General features: G+C 39.0%; 1 protein-coding gene across 4 annotated transcripts in view; it reads right to left on the reverse strand.

Moving 5' to 3' along the window:
* Positions 1 to 21,966, reverse strand: part of LOC138739226 (protocadherin Fat 3-like) — a 781,242-nt gene that overhangs the window by 22,255 nt on the left and 737,021 nt on the right. For 2 of the 4 annotated variants that reach the window (XM_069890849.1, XM_069890848.1), the window contains exons 24-27: positions 21,109 to 21,262; positions 17,695 to 18,347; positions 13,332 to 13,442; positions 652 to 711 (exon numbers count right to left, since the gene is read on the reverse strand). In XM_069890849.1, coding sequence (XP_069746950.1) covers positions 652 to 711; positions 13,332 to 13,442; positions 17,695 to 18,347; positions 21,109 to 21,262 — 978 coding nt within the window. The remainder of the gene's footprint in view (positions 1 to 651; positions 712 to 13,331; positions 13,443 to 17,694; positions 18,348 to 21,108; positions 21,263 to 21,966) is intronic. The other 2 variants (XM_069890851.1, XM_069890850.1) reach the window with 1 other exon arrangement.

Here is a 21,966-nt window from a genome sequence, read left to right on the forward strand (position 1 = left end):
GAGCTCTCTAGTTTCCCAAAGTGAATTACACACATTAAAATACTTTTTGAAGTACAGACTTAATACAGTGACAACAAGAAGATCATTTATTCATGTGATGTTGAATGGGTTCTCATGTTTGGCCTAGGTACAAAAAATAACTGCTTTCTTGGTATTAAAACTATCAAACAACGAGGGTGAGCTAGGCCAGGAGCACAGAAGAGCAATATCACAGAATGTAGGCAGCCTTGAGGATTTAGGAAAGGCGGAGTGATCCTAGCTCTGGACTTAGGAGAAGGTCATGTTTGGAAACAATCAGTTTATCCTCAGATAATGAACAGGGAAGGAATGGAGTTGCAGGTGAATGAATTAATGTTGTGGCCAGAATGAAAGATAATGGTTAACATTCCCGCATGTAATTTCAGGCTTACCACAAAGTAGGGAATAAATCTCAAATACTTTGTCCCTTAAAATACTCAGAACATTTAGAATTACTCGATTAAATAAATAACATCTTGATGTTAATATTTTAACTCAATTTTGATTCCCCTCCAATTTTAAACATTTAAACAAAATATCAAAAATGCTTTCTTAATGTGAGCTATTGTGCTTGTCTGTAACATGGCAAACATTATCTTCTCACAAGAAAACATATGAGATCAAATTAAATACCTTCATTCTCAACTGTGTCAACCGCATCATTAACGAGGCGTATAACAGTCACTATTGAAGCTTTTAGGGCAGGGTAAGAAAAGGCCAAGATTAGAAAAGGTGCAATGGAAACCAGGATAATGTTAGATTGATGTAATCTTTCATTGATGTGAAATGCCAAATATGCAATAGACAAATGCAATGGTATTGCAAGTGAACATTTGAATGAACATAAAACAGTTTGACTATTTCCATTACAAAAATTCAATCAAGGACACAGTAAAATAGATATGGCCCAGAAATTCAATTGCTCAGCACAACATTTTCATGCACATATATGCTGTAGATTCATCAAATGCACAAGTTACAGGCATAGGTGCCAACTCCTCATTCACATGATGCACTTCAGGAAAAGCTGGCACAATTGTCCATGTGTACAATAACATACATGTGCCAATCAGAGAGCCATTGTGGGCAATCACAGAGGCCTGTTTGCAATAATTATTACGTGAAGGTTAAATATGACATCTATGCAGTAGTGAAGAATGATCATGGCTCAGATCATCAAATATGATAAATGTGAATTTTTAGCCCTCCTCCTGCTCCCAATTGCAGCTACAAGAAAACTATGACCCTTTGGCAGAGCAGCAGATTTTTCAGAACATCAAATTTTTTTAAAATACTCCCACACATTTCTAATTCACTTATGTAAAGGACGTTACACATTAACATTTCAGTGAACTAGATATATCTCAAGAAAATCCCAAGAACTGTGGATGCTCGAAGCTTGAGGAAACCATGAGAAGCTGGAGGGACTCAGCTGGTCAGAGAGCATCCATGATAAGAAATGGGTCAGGACCCTTTTTGAAATTGTTGACCATCCATTTCTCTCCATGGATCTTGCCTGACCTGCTGAGTCCCTCCAGCTTCTCATTTTGGGTTTCACTAGGACCATTAAGGTCCAAATATTATCCTAGTTATGGCCAGACATCCGAAGAACTGAACGCTGGAAAGCAGAAAAGAATGACTGAATTAGAGCAACATTTGACTTTGAAATTAAAAAAAAATCCCAGGTAATTTACAGTCGCATTGTTTCCAAATATGGTATTCATTGTAAGTATAGTATTATCTTGTTACCTTCTACTTCCTATTTCTTTCCAACTTCTCCAATTAGTTGCCAGTTTATCTACCTCTAGTGAAATATTCTATCAAGTTGTGTAACAATTTTTAAACACAATGAAAATAGATTTTATTTCAGTGTATTGGGTGGTTTATGAGTCAAGTTTTTCAGAAATTTTCTGTCATTCCTCTCTGAAAATAATGAAGCAATGAATGCCTAGGATCTACTGGGCTTGTTTGAGTGACATCTGGCGAAGTTCTATTGTTGCCTTTTTTTTAAAACCGTGATTATCTAGAGTTTAAATGGGACAGGACTTGATTGTAGAGCAGGTTTTTTTTCAGAGCATGAAAGGGACTGTTCATTATTGCTAAGAAGTCAGGATCAATTGTTCATCCTGTTTAACTTTTTATTATTTCAGGGACCTCGGTCCACTGGCCATCAAAGAGACACAATTCCCACGCCCAATGACTACCACTTCTCTCATACTTAACTTGAAGGAAAATATCTCTATTGGGGGTCCACTGCTTAAATGGTCATCATTTCCAAGTACCATTTATTGTACAAAAAAAAAAGAATGTAAAGCTTCAGATAAAATTTCAGTGGATCAAAACTTTTAACCTCATTCCTTTTTCATTTCTGACAGTCTAAAAACAAGGAATGTAAGAAAATTCCTTCTTTGGAACAAGGTTCAGAATTTGGAGGCAAGAATTTAAATACAACCACATTATGGAAAGTTGCATCTTGCTGCAGAGAAGCAAAATACTGGTTAATGTCATTCAAAATGCAGGGGCACAAATCCAGCTCCTGGCTCCAGGTGTTATCTACTTGGTGCTTCTCCATTCTCCCTGTTCCCTTCAGATGTTCTGGTTGGCTCCCATACACCTAGACTGACTATTGTGGGTTACTCCCTTAGTGTAATTAAGTGGAAACAAATCAAAGGGATGTTAATTGGCATTAAATCGGGACCATGGGGGAAAAGGGGGAATTACGGAGAGGTGGATGGGATTGGATTGTTCTGGTGGGAGCTGCAATTGACCCAATGGACCGATTGGCCTAATTTTGATCCGGAATAACCAAATCAGATTGTGCTGTAGCCAGATGTGCCTCACAATGTCTCCCAGCACTTCTACCAGGCTAGCCCCAAAACCACAATAGCTTTTAGCAGCATCATCTGCCCAGGCAACCTCAAAAAATTGCCGCTGTAGATGTTTCCATGAAGGAGGAGGGTGTGGCCTTCAGGCAGCCAGGTTGAAGCCACAGGCGAGGGCTGCCTTAACAGATTCGGAAAGGCCTGAATGTTGAAATAAAAACTGTGAATAAAATTAATAAAGAAAAAATAAATGAGCAAAACACAAGTAACAAACAAAAATTAGCAGAATGCAAGAAACAAGCATAAATAGAAATATGAAATTAAAGTGTAAAATACAATGATAGTCATTGTTATAATTGCTGGACGTGTAATCATGATGAAAGCTTGTCAGCAGCTACATTTTGTTAGGAGTAAGACTCCTACAAATTTCTACTGGTGTACCATAGATAGCATTCTGACAGTTTGCATCATCATATGGAGGTGCCATTGCACAGGATGGAAAAAGGTTGTAAATTCAGCTCGTGTCATTCTGGGCATTAGTCTTCACTCCATTAAGGACATCTACAAGAGGCAGCAGCGCAAGAAAGCAGCCTCTATCCTCAAGGACCCTCACCACCTAGCCCAATGCCCTTTCCTCATGGCTACCATCAGGAAGGAGGAGGTACAGGAGACTGAAGACGTACACCCAACATTACAAAAACAGATTCTTCCCCCATGCCATCAGATGTCTGTATGGACAATGAACCATAGACACTACATCATTTTTTTTCTATTTATTTGCACTAGTTATTTATTTTTAAATATTGCATTCACCAAACTGTAATTTCTAGATTTTTGCACCTGTGATGCACAATACTACTGCTGCAAAACAGCCAATTTCATGACACATGTTCCTGACAATAAACCTGATTCTGATGTGTCAGCAACATTGACGGGGTCAGATATTAAGTGTATTTTGCCCCTCAGCTCAGGTCATTGTAGATCCCCATCTGATCTTCAGTGCACTCTGAACTCCATGCTTCAGAGAGCAGCTGCATTAGTCTGAAAGCAAGAGGCATACACTGCCTACAGCTAACAGTTGCCTGCAGATCCACCAGCTGCTCATGGGCACAGTCCAGCCCTGCACTCACAACTTTCCTCAAAGTTCTGTATAGACACACCATTTAATTCTGTCTGAAAAGACTAATTTGAAAACACTGAAATATACTTTCCGTCTTCTATTTGTCTGGCCTTTGGGATAAAATCAGAAGTAAGTAAAATAATGGAAGGATTTAATTTAACTTTATATGAAGTTTAGACATACAGCACAGTAACAGGCCCTTTCGACTTATAAGCCTGTGCCGCCCACTTACACCCTATTGACTATACCCCCCGGTATGTTTTTGAATGGTGGGAGGAAACTGGAGCACCTGGAGGAAACCCACAGGGAGTACAAACTCCTTACAGACAGCGTGGGATTCAAACCATGGTTCAGATTACTAGCGCTATAACAGGGTTGTACTAACCGCTACGCTAACTATGCTGCCCTGCTGGATCTTCAGCAAAACTAGCAGGAGGAGCATGGCTTGGCACAAGGCAGTCACAATCATCCTAAGGGTATCTAAGTTGCTGATTCTATTTCAGGCTTGTATTCACTCAAGACTAAATTATTCACTAATGATCTAATTGAAATGATTAAGGAATTCAGTGGACAGGCAGTAATAAACTGATCCTTCTGCTGGATGAGGCTTGAACAAAAAAGCGTAAACAAAATTAGGTCTCGTAAGCAATCAAAGTGTTAATTGTCAATTGATTGTGGTTTTATTTGCACCTTTAACAATACAATACAAATAGTTTTGAATGCTCTGTGTGAAAATGTTTGAATTTGAATTTGGAATTGACCAATCGAAAATACTTTGCTGTAGTGGTAGTACTTAAAATTTTTAAATTTCTTAGCAAACCATGTTACTTTACACCTCTCATTAGGGCCTTTCAAGCTGTCATGTATAATGGGTTAACCGGTCAATTTTCTCAGTTAGTGCCCTAACTACATGGCAGTTAGAAAGGGTCCGACCTGGTCAACCCTGTTAGAATCCAACCGGGTCCCTGACCTACCTCAGAAGTAGTCAAGGAACCCAGTTAAACTTAACTAGGTCATGCCCATGGGTGATTTGAACAGGAAAGTGGCTGACCTGTTTATTCGGGTGACATCAGTGCTTGTGTGTGTGCATCACCAGGCCGCCAGTATCTGAACATCCTGCAGTACTTCCGGTGAGTGCGTGACATGTCATTGCAGGGGTGGGATTCCCCCTTAAATTGCCAGGTTGGTGATTTAATGGGTTAATCCCCCTGCAATTTAAAAGGCAATTCCAGCACCTTTGCCCTAGTAATCACACTTGAGTCCCAGGAGGGCTGCCCAGGTGTTGCAATTTAAAAGGGGCTATTGTTAACTGCATAGACCATTACAATTAAGTTGATTTGACTAGTTTGTTTCTATCTTTCTCTCTGCCTTATGCCTTGGAGGGACTGGAGGTCGGTTCTATTTTCCAGTGGTGGAGCTACCTGATAGCATGGTGGTGTTGGGAGAAGAGAGAATGGCATGGGAAATTAGAGGTTTTCCTGAATGTGGTTGACCACTGCCAAGAAGGTGGAATTGCAAGATCAGTTCGTTTTCAAATACCTGTGCATGCTTTTAACTAACTAATGCATCAGGTGGCCTTATGTACTATCCCACCTGCAAATTGCAGGAACAGCACCGGATGGCATTAACATCAATTTTTCCAGTTTCTCCTCTTCCCCCTCCCTCCTTCCCTTCCCCTTTCAGTTCTTCTCCTGCCTTTCCCCCTCCCTTCACCTAGCCAACCCTCCTCCCCTTGATCTCTGCTATCCCCTCCCTCCCTCTTCTCCACCTCACCCCCTCAAGTCTTTTGTTCAGAAGCCTGCCAACATTTTTCCATACCTTCATGAAGGGGTCAAGGCCAAGCATCTGCTAATATTAATGTGTTATGAGCCCCAAAACCAGCAGCAACAGAAATTCACCAAGGCAATGGCCACTGTCCAATCATTCACTTCTCACTCCTCCAAGTTCCCCGGTATCAGGCCATCTTCCACACTGAGCACAGAATTTAACAGATATTATGTTCACCAAGCTTTGATGCTTTAACTTATGTTGTTACCACTCAAGAAGGTCTTTGTTGGTTTCAGGGAGGTATTTGCTGGACACACACAAACTGATCTCCTTCAATCAGCAACTGAGGTGCCTTACCAATGAAATTTGTCCCCTCTTGGGTTTTTACAAAAGATAATCTCTTCTTCCAGGATACCACAAAGAGTTCTTCTTCCCCCCCCCCCCCCCATTTCAGGAGAAACACAAAAACCAGCCACAACCTCTGCAATTGACTACAGAGATTTAGAATAGGCTGAACTCCGAACCCATCTTGAAATGGGGTCATACAGCAGGTCTTCCATCTTGCTGCCTTCACCATAAACTGCTGCAGAATACTCTCCCAAACAATGGATGTTTTTTTTCTGTTTGCAAAATCACACAGATCCTCTTAGGACAACAAACGTCAACAAAAAATTTAAAACTCTGGCACCAGTCTAAAAACAAAAGATTTCTCAGTTCTTGAGCCTGGACACTGTTCAAACATGCTGGTCAATTAACACCTACTTGTGAAACTCTCACAAACACTTCCCATTGTCTCTGCAAAGCCAACTACAGACATGAAGTCTACCCTTGCATAGCTCTTGCATGGCAATTGAGATGTTTGTTTGTGAAATGTGACCTAATAACTAAACCTCACAATCTTCACCTTTTAAGATACATTTTATCAAAATTTAATTAACTTATTCCATAACAAAGGACATTGTTTGACCAGCTGAGTTTCTCCGGCATTGTGCTTTTACTTGTAGCTAACTCTATGTATTAAAAGAAATTGAAGTGGTAATCTACAATCCCATTGATCACACATTTTAATGACATGTAATTAACTGCCTTGTTTAATAATAGAACTGGGCCACTCATTACTGATATCTTAAAGTACTTCTTTGTACAAGTAGCGGTCATCAGCCATAAGCTTCTCAAAGCTGCTGAAGGCAAATGAATTGAACATAGCAAGAGTAATATAAATGGACTTCAGTTAGGTAAGTTAAGAAAATCTGCAAATTTTGGGGTCAAGTACAATACTCAAATATGCTGGAAAAGTTAAGCAGGTCACACAGCATCCCGAGAACATGTTGGGCCTGGGACCTTTGTCAGGAATTAGATAAGGCTTTAGGAATTAAGGGAGGTTAAAGACATTGTGAAACAGGCAAATTAAATCTAATTAAATGTTGGAAGTGGCTTGAGGAAATATTGCTACATGAAATACTCCACATATATGTGGAGTGCATCAGATCTTACTAGCCCAATCTCTCTGCTTCGAATTGCTGTAACCTCGTATCTGAAAATATGTAGGCTGTGCAGGTCAAATTTGCCATTCACATCCTGAAGTCTGTTAGGTCTGCTGTGGTATTCCACCACGGCGAATTGGGGAAATAAATTCTTAACTTCTCAAGTGTACAGACATTATCATACCTACCGGACATTTATAAGTCAGTCTCTCAGATACAATTGAGGCCAATAAGCCTGAACCTTTGTTTTCTTTCAAAGCCCAACCTTCACGTGGGAGATTTCTCCTCTTAATAACCAGTTTAGGGCAGAAAACTCAGGTCCTCAATTGTTTATAGACCACCTTCTCACTCTATTGGACTTTGCAACGACACAATAAAGACTTTTAAACACCTTAAGGACTTTTATCTTGTCTGTAATCACTTACGTGTTACAATCCTGGCATGCGACCTTCAATTGTGGTCGTCTAATTTGTCCGATCTCCAGTTCTTACTGACAATCATAAAGATTTTAAAAAAAAAAGAGAATTTTGTTAAAACAGGCTTCTCTGGACCTTTTTATCAGCCGGCTGAGATGATTGTCAGAAAAAACAGAAACCGTCGTCCAGTGTTCACTCACCCATCACGTCGGGGTCACCAAATTGTTAGGTCTGCTTTGTTCATGAATGAGTGAGACAAACACCAGACTGAGTCGAAATCAGGGTTCTTTGTTCTTTATTACCGGATTGTAACACTTGCAACTAACAATGTTAGTCGGAGAATGCATTCTGCCGTTATCAGCAAAATGGTGATTTTTTATACCCTTGGATACGTGCTTAGAACATCATCATATCATTACTTGTCCAATGACTAAAACTGTTGCTATCCTTTCCCTGCTAGCTTCCTGCCTCTCAATCCATCAATGTCTCTCTTATCTTGTAAGTACAAGGATGCATTCACATCTTGTTACAGCCCTGCCCAGGGTAACTCCTTACACATTCCCATCTCATGATGTTTTACCTTACAAGTCCCAGTAGTAATAGACACTACACAACAAGAAGAAACTGATCCTTTTGCTAACCTGAGGGGCCCTGATGATTGGGAAAGCCAGCTGCAGGCCTTGGCTGACTGTGAAAGATGAATTAATGCAACAGCTTTTAAATGAAGATATTTAAACATCTGAAATATAATTTGTTTTTGTTAATTAAAAAAAAACTAAAATGCATGAAAAGAATTACAAAAATTGAAGTAATAACAGTAAATTTTAGGGTATGTCCACAGACATATGAAAGTGGCAATACAAATCACAGGGTGATAAAGATGTATGGCAAGGTTGTCTTCATCAGTCATGCCATTGAGCATAAAATATTGTGAAGCAATGTTGCAGCCATATAAAACTATGGTTTGTTCATATTTGATGTGGGGATGTGGGGACTTTGGGATGGACAACAGAAGAGATTTACCAGAATGTAGCTAAAAAGAGAGGCTGGACATACATGGATTGTTTTCTCTAGAGCTTTTGAGGCTGAGGGGAAACCTGAAAGACATTTATAAAATTATAAGTGCCATAGATAGAATAGATAGTGGTGGAAATGTCAAATGTCAGTGCGGACAGCTTGAAGGTGAGAAGTGACTGTGCAAGGCATGACTTGGTTTGTACAATGAATAGTCGATGCCAGGAACACAATGCCATAAGTTTGGGAGGTGAGGTGTTTAGTGATGGGAGCAAATATGATAGCAATGCTTAAGGGGTATTTGGACAGGCATGCAAGGAATAGAGGGATATAGATCATGTACAGGCAGATGGGATTGGTTTCATTTGGCATCATGGCCTTTGACTAAACAGTCTGTTCCTGTGCTGTACTGTTTGACGTTCTTCATGAAAATAATTAAAAAGTTACTTTAACATCTTTGCCTTATCAACTAGCTACAATGACTAGGGACTCTGATCCTGGTTCGTCAGGATAAATTTTGCAAACTCTTGGAAAAACTCATGCCAATCAATCCTAGTCAGCATAGATTCCTAAAGGACAGTACTAAACGAAGACTAAAACGATGCCTTCTGCATTTTTAAGCCTGACCTCAGTCTTCTGAGTTTGCATAATTTCACAACACCCAACAGAAATAAATCCCATAGTTTTGTCAGCATTTTAATTGTTTTGCTGATCTGGAAAGTTGCTTTTAATGACTTGTTCCTCCTGTTCTCCTCCACCCCACCCATTCATCCTCTGATATCACCAGAGCTTTCTGATTTTCAAGGACTTGCAATTCAGTAACATTGCACTCTTAAAATTCTCTCCCTTGCTTTCAAATTCCTCCATCACCAAAACACATTCTCTATCCATAACCCATTCCACCTCTACAATCCTGTTGAGAATGGTAGCACTGTAGTTAAATTAATGGACTAAAAGCCCTGAAAATTGATCAGGAAGATCTAGTTTAAAACACACCAGGTGGCATTATGGAATTTACAATTTTTAAAAATTGAATAATTCAAGTAAAATACATTGGTTTGTCTTTTAGAAATTGTTCTTCATATACAGCCAAGCCTTTGTGTGCATATAGAACCAGAGCCATTCAACTGGCTTTTAATAGCCCTCAAAATGAGAATGCAAGTCACTGTTGTACCAAACCTCTGTGTGAAATCATTAGAAGGCAATAAAAAGAAGCAGACCAAGTACTTGTGTCATTAAAAGACATAGGGATACATTTGTTAGTTCAGAGCCAAAAAAAACCCTACAAAATTAAAGAGTAATTTCAACCTACTTAAGACTTTAGCTCTAAACATGCTATTCAAGAAACAAATTATAAATGGTGGAAAATCAGTCGTATAAAATTATTGGCGAGATAAGCAGCACATGGTAAAGCAGATTTTATGGATCTAAAATGGGCTCAACAGATTTCAATAGTGACTATGTTTCAAAAATAGTTTATTAAACATAAACCATTTTGGTATGCCTTAAGGTTGTGAATCATCTGCATAAATGCAATTACAAAGAAATTTAATTAGAAAACAACATACCCATTTTATATGTAAATAACAATTGCGATTAACATATACATTATGTATGACGTTGGCAGAAGCTGAATCATGATTTTTCCCTAATCAAGAATGACAGTCCAAGATCAATGAGCTGATTTAATAGAGTGCAACAAGGAGAACATCGCTCAGAAGAAATGAAAACTCTTGTATTTCAAGTGTTTCCCTTCCACCCCCCCCCTCCCCCCCCCACCGCCATATCATTGCTATGTATGGTGCAATAGAGCATGGAAACAGGCATGTCGATCAAGTAGTTATCTACACCAACATGCAGCTTGTTATCTTCCATATAAATATATAAAAAATACATGGTATATGGTGCCATCTTGTGGAAATGTCATAATAAGCAGTGATTTGTGGACAATAACCCAGAAAACAATTGAGAACCCCCATGCCATATTGAGTTTGAATTCCACATAAAAAGAGTCTGAAAATGAAGACAATTCATCAAAAAGTGGTAAAAAGCTGTCTGAATAAGATAAAATTGCTTACTAATGTTCTTTTGTGACAGAAATTGGCCAACCCCATCAACCTAGTATCAAATTAACAAAAGGATTACCTGCAATCAGATCCAACCTAACAATGCACCCAAATGTTTGGAATTGAAGGTAGTTTGCAGCCAGCTTCTCAACAGAACATGGATCAAACAATTTTACTACCAAAAGGTGATGTCGACATCCAAAAATAAAATGTAAAGTTAAAAAATGAGACACCCATCACCATCCTCTCCCTGTCATACACATACATGCACACACAAATACATATACATACATGCATTCACACTACCCTTCCTAATCCCACCTCCACACCCTCCCCTGGATCTCCAATGAGTGGCTATGTTTAGGACACAGGTCTACCTGTCCAAGACTCAGTTATCCCTTCTGTCTGGCTGGGTGGGGCAGGAAACAGAAATTTTGTTAAACTTGTTTGTTTTTATGTGTATTCAGATGTAGTGAAAACCTGTGTTTTGCGTGCTTACCAAGAAAGTCATCCTCTACTAAATACGCACGCAATGCACAAATTAAACAACAGCATTACAATAAAGCAAAAGTGCAGGACACAGTGTCACATATGGTCAATGTGCAGGAATACTGTCAAAGGGAAAAGTCCTGTTAAACAGTGAAAGGCATACAGTATATTAGAACCATTGAACACTGTGGCACAGAATCATGCCCCTCAGGCCATCTAGTCCGCGTCAAACTATTTATTTTGCCCAATCCCACTGACCTGCACCCGGACCATAGCCCTCCATTCCCCTCCCATCTATGTACCAATTGAATCTCCTCTTAAATGTCTGAAATGAACCCACATTCATCACTTCATTTGGCTGCTTGTACCTCTCAGCATTCTAAGTGAACAAGTTCCCCCAATGTTCCCCTTAAACAATTCTCCTTTCACCCTTAACCAATGTCCTCTCATTCTTGTCTCACCTAACCTTGGTGGAAAAAGCCTGCTTGCATTTATACCTTTAATAATTTTGGATACCTCTATCAAATCTCTCCTCATTCTCTGACACTCCAGAGATAAGGTCCAAATCTATTCAACCTTTGCCGAGAACCTAGCTCTTCAATCCCAGCAATATCCTTGTAAATTTTCTTTGCATTCTTTCAATCTAATTGATGTCTTTCCTGCAGGTCGGTAACCAAAACTAATGGGAGGTCCTTTCAGGAATCTCACAAGAACAAAAAAAACTGTCCATGAATTTGGAGTCAAGCATCTATTGTTGAATTTTTCAGGAATGCCACGTAATATGTGTTTTTTAACTTCTGCTAATATCTACACCTTCTCCCACCCCAATATCCATCTCAAGATTTTATCCTGCTTCAGAGAAAATACGTGACCAAATTAATTTTTACATGCTACCTTTTCAAATCGAGGTCTGGAGACGGAACACAGGATAGGATGGGGTTCTGTTTTATGCTGGCTCCGTTGGATCTACCTAACTTCACCCCAATCACACATTCTTCTCCCTCCTTCCAGCTATTAAATTTTCTTCTGTGTTATCTCTCTCTCCATTTTATTTCTTGTCTTTTTTAAAAAATCAATTACAGGAAGTAGTATAGCATTGGATTTTTTTTACAAAGTACCTGTGCAGCAAGTAAAAATTTTGGTGCATTTGTATATTGTATATGAAATAAACTCATTAACATTATTATCAAGAAGAAAATACTGAAAAAAACCACACGAGTAAAACAAGTTGCTCTTACTCTATTAGAATTTAACTCTCACTATAACTCTATGTGTACAGATGGCGGTACTATGTATGGATCAACTTGCTGGGTTATATGCAAAACAAACCTTTTCATTGAACCTCAGTGCACATGACAATAAATGAACTTAAAGCTTCAACTTGGTAAAACAAATTTTGTAAAGCAATGCATAATTCTACCAAAAATATTAATCACTGGGCATTAGCAAACAACTAAAGGGAGTTGCAAAAAAATACACTCAGGCAACAAAGACACATTCTTTTGAGAGCTTAGATTTTGTCATCCCTTCCTCCTTTGAACTAAATATTTTCATTGGGATATTGACATCTTTAATTTTAATCTGGTGTTGCAACATTATTTATATCCAAAATGGGCTATTCAAATGACAACTTGAGAAGTAAAACTGTATTTCATTTCCTACCATAGATATATCTAACATTAGTGAGTTCAATTGTTTACCAATCAATCCATGAACATGTACCAGGCAGGAAATGAATGCTATCGAAGGACAGTTACTTTCCCAACATTATCTAACTGTTGATTGAATCTCACAATAAAATTATGTTCCCATGTTCCATGTCTCTGTTCCACCTGATGTCTTTCTGTTACTCTACACTTATTTGACACACAAGTTATGAGATCTCTGGCTGGAATGCCTATAAAACAAACTTTGTCACTGAATCTTGATACATGTGACAATAAACTTTAACTATACGATGCAATCGGTGCACTTTTATTTGGTCAGAATCATTCGAGTCACATTTCCTCAGCATATCTTTTGCAACAGATATACAAAACAAAACAAGATCCTTTTATCCTATGTCAAAGCTAATAGAAGCAACAAAAAAAAAAACAACATTAAAATAAATGAAATAAATGGTAAAACTGTCTTACCATTATCATCGCATGAGTCAGACTGGAAGGAATTGAGTGACTGGACTTCTGAATTGCTGCCTTTTGTACTTCCTGCAAAGCCTGCTGCATCCTCAATGATGTCTGCTTTCCCTGAAGCCAGAAGAGTTATCACAGTTAATACAGTTCATTCATTCCATGTTTTACTTTGCAAATCTGACAGTGAAAGGAATCTGAGAACAAATTAGGCATATTTTCTTTTAAATGTTTCAGTAAATAGAATTATTGTTTTAATATTTAAGCTCTAAGCCATTCAGCAGGATCTCTATTTTCCCACAAATAAAAATATACAAATCTGCACTTTAAGTAGAAAACGATGGAAACAACCAATGGATCGAGAGGCATCCATGACGAGAGAAGTCAGAGTTTAACTTCAAGGGTTGGTGGCTTTAAATCTCGTTATTTCAAAATAATGTTAAAATTATCCACACGGCAAAATATTTCTGCGACATCATTTAAGGTGATAATTTTCTACTACATTGAAATATATGGGAGGAGAAAGGAACAGTGTAATCAACAAGGTAAGATATTAAAAATACAGAAATGCTGGAGGAATTCAGTAGGTCATTCTGTGTCCACGGGAGGGAACGATATATAATCAACATCTCGGCTGGAGCCTTCTTCAAGGTATGACCAAAAAGCAGGAAAGCAGAGTTTTTCCTTACCCACTTTCTCTGAATCAAAGAGGTAGCCATGGGTACCCACATGGGCCCCAGCTATCCATGCCTTTGTGTTGGCTATGTGAAACAATTCATGCTACAAGCCTACACAGGCAAGGCCCCTCAACTCTTCCTCCGCTACATCCATGACTACTTTAGTGCTGCCTCATGCACCAATGATGAGCTCGTTGACTTTATTCACTTTGCTGCAACTTCCACTCTGACGTCAAATTAATTTGGTCCATCTCCCTTTCCTTGATATCTCTGCCTCCATCTTAGGAGAAAAACTCTCGACAGTCATCCTGTACAAACCCACCAATACCCACAGCTACCTCGACTACACCTCTTCACACCCTGTCCCCTGTAAGGATTTAATTCTTTTCTTGCAATTCCTCCATCTCCATTACATCTGCTCCCAGTACACGGCCTTTCATGTGAGATCATCTGACATGTCCTTCAAAAAGAACATGGCTTCTCCTCTACTAGTATCAACTTAGCCCTCACACTCCTGTCCACCATTACACACACATCTGCCCTGGCTTCTTCGGTTGTCACACGCAACAAGGATTCCCTTTGTTGTCACTGACCAGCCCACCAGCTTCCACATCCAACATATTAACCTACGTCATTTCTGCGACCTTCTATGTGATCCCACCAGCAGTCACATTCCCTTTGTCTCATACCATGGAGACCGCTCCCTCCATGTCTCCCTTGTCCACTCCTCCCTTCCCATCAATTGCCCCCTTTGTGGCCAACTCTGTGACCACAAGTTATGCTACATTTACACCCACACTTCCTCCCTCACTGCTATTCAGGGCCCCAAACAGTCCTGCCAAGTGAAGCAATGCGTGACTCTTCTGACTCTGGAAGGGTCATCTACTGCCTCCTCTACATTGAAGGGACTGGATGCAGACAGGGAGATCCCTTTGTTGAGCACTTTGGCTTTGTCCACCACAATAGGAAGGATCTCCTTGAGGCTTCGATATTACGGAATCCAATCCTGACAAGTCTGTCTATGGTCTATGACCTTCTGCAAATTGGATGAACAACATTTCATATTCCACCTGGGAACCCTCCAACCAATAAGTATTGACATTGTCTTCTCCACTTTTCATTAGCCCCCCCACTGTCCCAGTCTGTCCCTTTCCCCTAACGGCCTCCTTTCCTCCAGCTCTGCATTCACAGAGCCATTCCCCCCTCCCCCAATCAATTCTTGCCTTTCCCCTCCCGTCTTCCTGTTCATGTCCAATTATGGCCTTTTGTCTGTGGCCTGTGCTTCTCCCTCTGCCTTTTTTATTCAGGTGCCAACCTGCTTGAAGAAGGGCTCAGGCCAAATTTTTGGTTTTATATCTCCTATTGATGCTCGAGGCCTGCTGAGTTCCTCCAGCATTTTTGTGTCTTTACTACACAGTGTCTGCAGAATTTTGTGTTTAACTCAAGGCTTACAGTTGACTTTCAATGGATGCTCTGAACTAACATATGGGTCTACAAGGAAAGGGGATAATCAGTCTTGTTTGCAGTTTTCTGGAATTCTAATATTGATTTTTTTTACTGCATTAACATTTGAAGTCCGTCTTTATTTATTCACTAGGGAATATGATTTGATACTAAAATAATGATAACTGGTGTTTTGAAAGGAGAATAACTGAATTGGATCAGTTAGTTTTTCCTGGAGAGTATTTATCATCTACAATAAAACTACTACAGACTACCGTTAGTAACAGACCTATACAATGCACAACGGATACATACTGAACTTTGAAAAAAAGGCACATGAAAAGATGAATTGCCAAGATCATTGTGCTTTTGCAGTTGAAAACAAATCCTTGTTATCTGGAATTCAAGCAACCGGCAAAGAAAATGTGGAAAATAAATGGGTAAAAAATACTGAAGTTTAAAATTGGTCCACCTCACCATTTCATTCTCCATCTTCACCACATGCAGACTCAAGCAACTGGGAAATTTACTTATCTGACATCTACCAATTCCCGAAGATGCCAGATACCAGGGAATTTATTGAAAAATGTAGCAACAACTAGTGAAAATAATGTCTTTTGTACAGTGGGGATTTCTTCACTCAGTATATTCAGTGCAAGAGAACTATTCTGTATTTGAGATTGAGTATTCACACAGCCCTCAAGAAAGAACAGAATGGTCCCCTTGCTATTGTTGGTACTGAGTAAAGATCTACTGTTCTATTTGCGTACAGTAGACTCTCCCCCTCCCCCTCTCCCTCTCTCTTTCAACACCAAAGTGTTAATAAACTGGGAAGCCCAACTGACAGAAAAAAAAGAACTTTATTTACAGAGTGCTACTTGGGTTCCAAAATTAGGCGTAGTCAGAAATGATGTAAAGGTTCCCTTATTGTCATGTAATACTACATTTAGAATGTAACATAATGAAATTATTTAACTTTTGTCTACTGTAAGGCAGACAGAGAGTCACCGCTTTGTCTAGCGCCCCTCACAGAAACCTCCAGCACCTGGTGTCCCTAGGTGGTTTCCCCTCCAAGTACTGACCAGGTCTAAGCCTGCTTAGCTTCTGAAATCAGACGATCTCAGGCATAGTCACCAAAAAAATGGGTCATTGCAGGAAATATAACCATTCTTGGGAATATTTGTCTTATGATGTGAACAGAATATATAATGTTAGTTTTGAGAACAATACATTTGCAATTGAAAGCCAGATTCTTTAATTTACTGTACTTAATGTGGAAATTAATAAATAGGTAGTTTCCATAGACCGTAAGTTCATATGCATGTCTTAAGTGTCTGTGTAAATAGGTTTTGTAGCATAATTGTACAGAAGTAAAGACATTTTTATTATTTGAGGTTTCAATTGATAGAAAAGCAATTACATGTGGCAACATCAAATTTGGTGACAAAATAACATGTTAAAAGAATTATATTAATTGTGCTGGACGAGAAGTCCATTGTCAGATGAATCAAGTTTAATATTTAAATTTACTAATTAGGGATGTCTAAATTCTTATGGAGGAAACTGTATTTAAACATGTATAAATTTACAACATTGAAACGAGTAAATGTTACACAAGACCAGTTTAGAAATTTGTGTACAAAGTGTAAGATTCTGAAGAACAGTTAGATTAATAAATTACTGAATTACACATTTGAGTCCCCAATCCTATCACTAGGTACAGTTGCAAAAAATAACACTTACCTCCAACTTTACGCACTTTTATAATTCATCTTCAATAAACTTTTGTTTTCTGAGCTTTATTGTTAAGCATCTTATTGACTTGGAGATAATTTATTAAACTGTGATTTTAAAAAATATATTTTTCCTGTCAGGGTACATGCTCAAACCTCCCTAATTAAATGGAACTCACAAATAAACTAACAAAGATAACATTAGTAGTTTTTAAATTTCTACATTTACAGATTCAAAATTCTTCATGAAAATTTCCAACCCCATATTGACCAGCAAATTCATACCCAGTGTCACTTCCAGTAAAAGAACTGATTTCCTTAATCTCACTTTATCCTTGTTGATAGCAGAACTATAGAGGCATTTGATTCATTTGTTTACTGCTTCTAACTGAAATGTAGAAATTAATTCTCAGGATAGGATAAATATAAAGGAGAGGGAACACAATGGGAAATAGTTCCCACAAAGGTTACGATATTCCAATAATTTAAAAACAAAGAAAAAGTAATATTTATTACCATCTCTTTCTGCATCCCATGTGTTCTTTCTCAATGAATCACAGTCAGAGACAGATCGAGTAACTGATGGGAGATTTGGGGCGACACTGCACACAACGACACCTCTACGTGTAGTCAGTAGTCGAGGGGAATCAGGATGGAAAGTGCTCATTTCTTGATGTTCTATCCCCAGTCCATCAATTTTGTCTAAATTGTTTCTTGAGTCACTGTGGAAACAAGGGGTATAAGCCATAGGTCTGACTGGCACTTGAGGAGGACCTCTAGTTTCTTGATAAATCTTTCGGCTATCACCATTATTCCTGATAACTTTGAATTGCATGCCATTAGGCTTATTGAGTAGTGCTGCTGTTGCGGGGTCCTGAACAAGGGTAATATTGTTCCGTGCATGTTTCTTGAAGACCTTCTTTCGGAAAACTGCAAAAAGTACCACCAGTAACATTAGAACTAATAAAACTATGGTTATTCCGATGAGTTCCTCCTTTCCAATGTATGGATGACCAGGTTGTATATTGGGTACAATCATAGGCCTAAGATCACAGTAGAGGCCCACAAATCCTGAAGTACAATTGCATTGAAATGAGCCCAATGTGTTTAAGCACGTTGCTCCATTTTGGCATTCTTCTATGTCACATTCATCAACATCTTCTTCACACCTGCAGGAAAACAATAATTTTATGCCCCAAAAGCTTTTATACCTATTATGCTAAGATAATAAGTTTTATTAGAGCTTCTTTTATTTTAGGTTTGTTATTGACGTTAGCTTAATTTAAGACTTTGTGCCCTTAATAACTGAAAAAATAATGCTAAGCTGAATCCATCTTTCACACTTTAATTCTAGTATGGGTTGCATGCTGAGGAATACTTCTTTTATTTTGTCACTTAGGTATGGATAACGATTAAATCACTGTTATTCTGTGAAAATTTGCTCCATTCTACCACCGAAAGCAATAATTATTCAGAAACCCCTTGGCTGATCAATAAGAATGGTTCACTCCATTAAGAATACAACCCAGTAAATCAATTTAACTTTTCTTGTACAATTTAACATATTAGGACAACCCATTGGACTCAGTTTTTATGTTATTGCTGTGATATATTTTAATTCTTTTTTCTTGCTTGCATTGCTCTTTATTTTTCTCATCATCTACTGATTAACAGCTACTGCCTTCTGGGTGATCTCAAATATTTGTTACTAGACAGTGTTGGGGAGTCATACAGAAAGACTCACCCATTTCTGTCGACTAAGCCCTTCCTACCAACAAATGTCTTTTGAATGTTGTTATTGTTCCACTTCTACAGTTTCCTCTTGTAGCTCATTCCAGATATGGACAATTCCCGGAGTGAACAAGTTGTCTCTTACTTCACTCTTAACATTTTCCACTCTTACCTTAAACCTATGCCCTCTAATGCTAAAAGAATTCTACCCTGAAAAATAAACTGTGAGTATTCACTTGTTCCATGCCTTTCATGCTTTTATAAATCTTATAAGGTCACCCCTCAACCTCCTTCACTCCAGGGAATAAATACCCAGCCTTTTCCACCTCTCTCCATAACTTAACACCTCCAGACCTCGAAGAATCCTGATGAATCTCCTCACCATCCGTTCCAATTTATTGATGCCGAGTTGGGTGACCAGAACTGCACACAGTACTCAAAGCTGAAATACGAGGTCCCAACTTTGTGCTCCATGCCCTGCCCATTGAAGGCCAGCATGGCAAACGACTTATTCACCACCTTGTCCACCTGAGTTGCTAATTTTGAGGAACTCATCACCTGTACCCCTAAGTCTCTCTATTTTATAACATTCTCCAGGGTCCTAACATTCACCATGAAAGACCGACCCTGGTTTGACTTATCAAAGTGCAATGCCACGTACATGTCAGAGTTAAATTCCATTTGCTGGTCCTGGCCCTCCTGACATACCTTCTCTCACTATCCATTACACCACCTACTTCAATGTATTCACCATGTTAACTGATTGCTATCCAAGTAATTCATAGAGATTACAAAGAACAGTGGATCCTGTAGAGACCCCTGCAGCACAACACGGGTCAGAGACCTCCAACCATAAAAACATTCTTCCACTACTACTTTCTGCTTCCTTCCACTAAGATAACTTTGAAGCTCCCAGATACAACAAAAAACACAGGATTCCCCTTGGTCCTCACCTCCCATCCCACCAGCTTCCACATCCAACACATTTACGTCATTTACAACATGATCCCACTACCAGATATATCTTCCATTCTCTGCCTTATGTAGGGACTCTTCCCTCCATGACTTTTTTGTTCTTTCCTATTAATCGCCCCTTGGTACCTTCCCCTGCGGCCACACTTGCACCCACACCTCCTCCCTCACTACTCTTCGGGGCCCAAAACAGTCCTTCCAAGTAAAGCAACACTTCAATTGTCAATCTGCAGGACTCATTTACTGCATCTGGTGGTCTCATTGTGACCTTCTCTACATTGGAGAGACTGGACACAGACTGAGAGATCACTTCACTGAGCACCTAGGGTCTGTTCACATCAATGACAGGGATCTCCCAGTGGCCAACCATTTCAATTCTGTGCCCCACTCCTGTGCTGATATATCTGTCCATGGGCTCGAACTGTCAAACCAAGACCACACTTAAAATTGGAGGAGTAACAACTAATTTTCCATCTGGATGCTCTACAACTTGTTGACATCAACAATGACCTCCAGTTTTTGCTAGACGACTTCCTGCTGTTCTTCTCTTCTTCATTCATCCAACTCTGCATCTCCTTCCCTCTCCATTCACAGAGCTATTCTCTATCCCCTTGTTTACTGGTGTGCCCTTCCTCCTGTGGGACTGTGCTACTCCCCCTGCCCCTCCACCCCCACCATTTAATTCAGGGGCCTGCCTACATTTTGCTCATACCTTGATGAAGGGCTGAAGCATGAAACATTGGTTATGTGTCTTTATCTTTGCGACATAAAGTACACTGTTTGATCAGCTGAATTTCTCCAGCATTTTTTTTTATTCAATCACGGTGTCTGCAGACTTCGTGTTTTGAATCCAATGGGCCACTTCACTTTGAATACCATGTCATTTAATCTACTAGACTAATCTGCCATGCAGGACCTTGTCAAAGGCCTTGGTAAAGTCCATCTACACAATGTCCACTCATCAATCTGGTTTCTTACCTCAAAAAAAAAGATCTGTGAGACACAGGAGAAATCCATGCTGATTACCTCCATTCATTCCCTACCTATCCAAATGCTTGAGGTTCCTGTCCTTCAGAATCCTCTCCAACAATTTTCCAACCACTTCTCACTGGCCTGTAGTTGCTTGACATGACCTGGTGCCTCAAACTCAGAGCTCAAGTAACTCAGCAGAATGAAATGTTGTGTACATTATGAAACAAGAAGGAGGAAGGTAGCACACAAACTCACATCAAACCAACAAACCCTTCCTTGCAGCTGCAGATAAAATCATTGCCAATTAAATTGCAGGAGCCTCCATTCCGACAGGGATTTGGGGAGCAGGCCGTAATTTCCGTTTCACACCGATTTCCTGTATACTGTGATAGGCAGCTACACTGATATCCTGTTCAAACAAAATGGCATGGATTCCAGTATATAATTTAAAATACATTATAACACAAGCAAAACAAACACTTTATCTTAAAGAACAGAAGGAAAGTACAGATAATCGAGAATCTTAGACCTTGAGCCAAATTTTTGTCTCATTTTCTTTCCCTCATGATGCATTTGACCATCTTATATAATTTTTATTGCTGCATATTTTGAGACAATGGAGGATTCAGTGACTCTAAATTTACTGCTTGATTGGGTGAACCATTTTCCTTTTGACAATGCTGCATTGATTGTGGATAAGATTGGGCACAAAGATTAGGCCAAAATAATTTCTACTCTGCCATTAAGTAATGCATCAACATACGGAGTGAAGTCAAGGAATGTGATATTACATAGAATCACACTAATATGCTAATAACATGGAGCACATTTTGACTAAACAGCATCTTATCTAACAGTACATTTCTAGAGAAAGTAATAATGTTCAAAATTATATATTCTTTTCCTTGAATAAATTTGAAATCTCATCATAGGATTTCTTCAAACCTATGTACATTAATATATCTAGAGACATTTCAAAGGACATTTGCACATGTATCATAATTATTTTGGACACTTCCATTACCTCTGCAAAGCAGTCGTGATGAAACATTCTATTCTGCTTTCAAAAAATTAAATTAAAAAAAATTAACTTAGTGACTGATTTTTAGACAT

This window comes from Narcine bancroftii, chromosome 7 (genome assembly GCF_036971445.1).
Source record: "Narcine bancroftii isolate sNarBan1 chromosome 7, sNarBan1.hap1, whole genome shotgun sequence".
In the NCBI taxonomy this organism is placed as follows: Eukaryota; Metazoa; Chordata; class Chondrichthyes; order Torpediniformes; family Narcinidae; genus Narcine; species Narcine bancroftii.